Genomic DNA, 2,500 nt, shown 5'->3' with positions numbered 1-2,500 from the left:
CTTGAGTGTACAGCACAGGTTTCTCAGTCTTACAATACCTCGTGGTGTACTCTGTACGAAATGGATCGGTGCGAAACCTATCGTAGTATGCCTTATATCCTGGATACAATAACTCCATGTTTGCCTCCGTAGTCAGTGAACGTTTAGCTCACTTCTTCTGACGCTTAAACGCAGTGTTTACAAATGTAACAGGTTTTAGTATCGATTCACCTTGGCAATGATACGTAGCGGACTTTGGATCTCTTCTGTCCACGTTTGCAAGCTCTAAAGGGGCTTAGCTCCCGAATCCATGACAGGCTCACTCAACGATTTTTTCCTCATGTTTACGCTTTAAGATTCACAAGTTGCCATAGAACCGGGTATAGTTAAGCTGGTACCGTAATTTAATGTGTTAAATTTTTAATAAGTGTCTAGGGCGAGACAATGAACACGGTGGGTAACATGGTTCCGTTACCCGCACTGAGGGCCAAGCATGCATTCATTTAGAAAAAAACGAAATCATTATGATACTAGTTCAGCATCAAATGCTTTTCAGTTCTTGGTATTTCTTCTTTCTTGAGCAGAAAAAAAAATTAAAGGTTATATCTCATGCTCATTTTCGGTGCATGTGATTATCTCCGATTTATCTTCGTGCGTTTTAATGAAACACATCACAGTTTAATAGATATTTAATCGTGAAAACTTTTTTAGGAATAGGAAGGTTTCCTTGAATAACTTACCTTTGTATTGTTGACAAAAACATCCGCTGCGTACCCTAGATGTCCTGCTGAGATATAAATGTTCACTGTTGTGATGATGATGAGCGAGCCCTTAAAAATAAACTGAACGCCCTAATTGTATTTGTTCTAAAGAGACTAATTACTTAAGCTCTCTTTAATCGAGATCTTTCTACAGCATTTGTATTAATGTGCCGATTGCTTATGGCTCAGGCTATTTCCTTGGATCAGTGAATAACTTTACTTTTACTGGATAGCGCCGGCCTGATGGGCCTTCTAGGCTCGTAGCAGATTTAGTGGATAAATTGTAATGGTACAAATGTTGAATCACTAACATTGATTTTTAGAATCATGGAGGCAAAGTTTTATGCATGAATTTACTGAGAACGCATTTTTTCGTTCATTTGCATTTCAACAAAGAGTTCCGACAATTACTGAAGCTTACAGACTCAGAAATTGTTTGGGAAACAAATCCCGCCCCTCTACCCCCGAAAAAAAAATTCAGAAATAAGACCAATATCAGCCTGAGTAAGCGTATGTATATTTGAGCATATCCCAAGTTAAGATTTTCTCTTTTAAACAACTTCGGTTTCCTTTTTTGGTTGGTTTGGGTTAAAGGCAGACCTTTTCATTTCATCTGGCAGGACTGCCCATGATTATGGGATCTTGCGATATGCATTTTGTTTTCTTGTACTGAACTTGAATATCTTGGCACTACTCATGCGACAAGAAGAAATATGGATCTGCACCCACCAAAGCCACTTAGGATAAGTGTTTATTTGGAGTTGTTTCATTGTCTGTCTTTTGTTTCACGTAATCTCTGCTCCGGTACAAACCTGAAAAGTGAAGCCTTTAAGTCTTTAAGGTTAACGTTTCCATAAACAATGCAATAGGGCTTCAACAAAGTTTTAAATAAATGCGTCTGATCAAACGTGGTGTAGGTCCCTCTCTATTCTCACCAGGGCGCACACCACGGCGCTCCCCCCCTTCCCCAGAGCAGTAAGGGTTGTTGGAAGCCGTCAAAAACTAGAGAAACCGACTCTCTGGGGATATTCCGCAAAACAGTTTCCACATTCGCAGACATGGGTAACGATCATGAGTTTTACCTTTAGCTTCTTGAGGCTTCTTAATGGAAGTGCTCTCTGCGCGCACCCACTACTTTGTTTAATTTAGACAACATAAAAGACAGAACTAAAAAATTTCAGGGAAATGTTTAGTTTTATTCATAAAGTAGGTGAGGCGAGACAATTTGCATGAGACTTAAAAGCATTAGACACTCTTTTACAAAAAGGCACACTTATTATATAAGACAATTCGGATTGCAGCCAGAAATTGAATTCCATATATTTTATGTCTGTCCAAGTTTGTGTGCATATTAAGTTTGCAAAGAAATTCACAAAATTCATTGTTATTTCGTCATTACTGAAATCAGGACTTGGCAGACATCTGCTGACAGCACCATAAAGTTAACCAAACAAAGTATTTTTCCTGATAAAGTAATTTTTGCGTTCCGAAACCCAATCAGGACTTATAACGAAAAATCTCCTGGTTAGCTCGTTGGCCGGATGAAAAAAGCACTGTTTGTCAATATATCGAAAGTCCTTCGGAAAACGCGAGAGCTCACTCCGAGGTCTTCGTGCCACCAAACTCTGCGGTCGCCTAAGCAAGTCTTCCGTACTTGGTCGGTCACGCCTCGGGGATTCTGAAAGCAAACTTGTGAGTGGCCGAGCACTGCTTAGGCTCAACTGGGACAACTTACGGCTTTGCTTTTCCAGGGCACTTTT

General features: G+C 39.9%; 1 protein-coding gene across 1 annotated transcript in view; it reads right to left on the bottom strand.

Moving 5' to 3' along the window:
• Positions 1 to 2,037: 2,037 nt before the first annotated feature.
• Positions 2,038 to 2,500, bottom strand: part of LOC138022834 (uncharacterized) — an 889-nt gene continuing 426 nt past the window's right edge. Inside the window, exon 1 of the mRNA XM_068869802.1 lies at positions 2,038 to 2,500. This exon is cut by the window's right edge and continues 426 nt beyond it. Coding sequence (XP_068725903.1) covers positions 2,183 to 2,500 — 318 coding nt within the window. The 3' untranslated portion in view covers positions 2,038 to 2,182.

This window comes from Montipora capricornis, chromosome 2, assembly GCF_036669925.1.
Source record: "Montipora capricornis isolate CH-2021 chromosome 2, ASM3666992v2, whole genome shotgun sequence".
NCBI lineage: Eukaryota > Metazoa > Cnidaria > Anthozoa > Scleractinia > Acroporidae > Montipora > Montipora capricornis.
The sequence above is the reverse complement of the archived record's forward strand: the minus strand, read 5'-3'. Positions and strand labels throughout refer to the sequence as shown.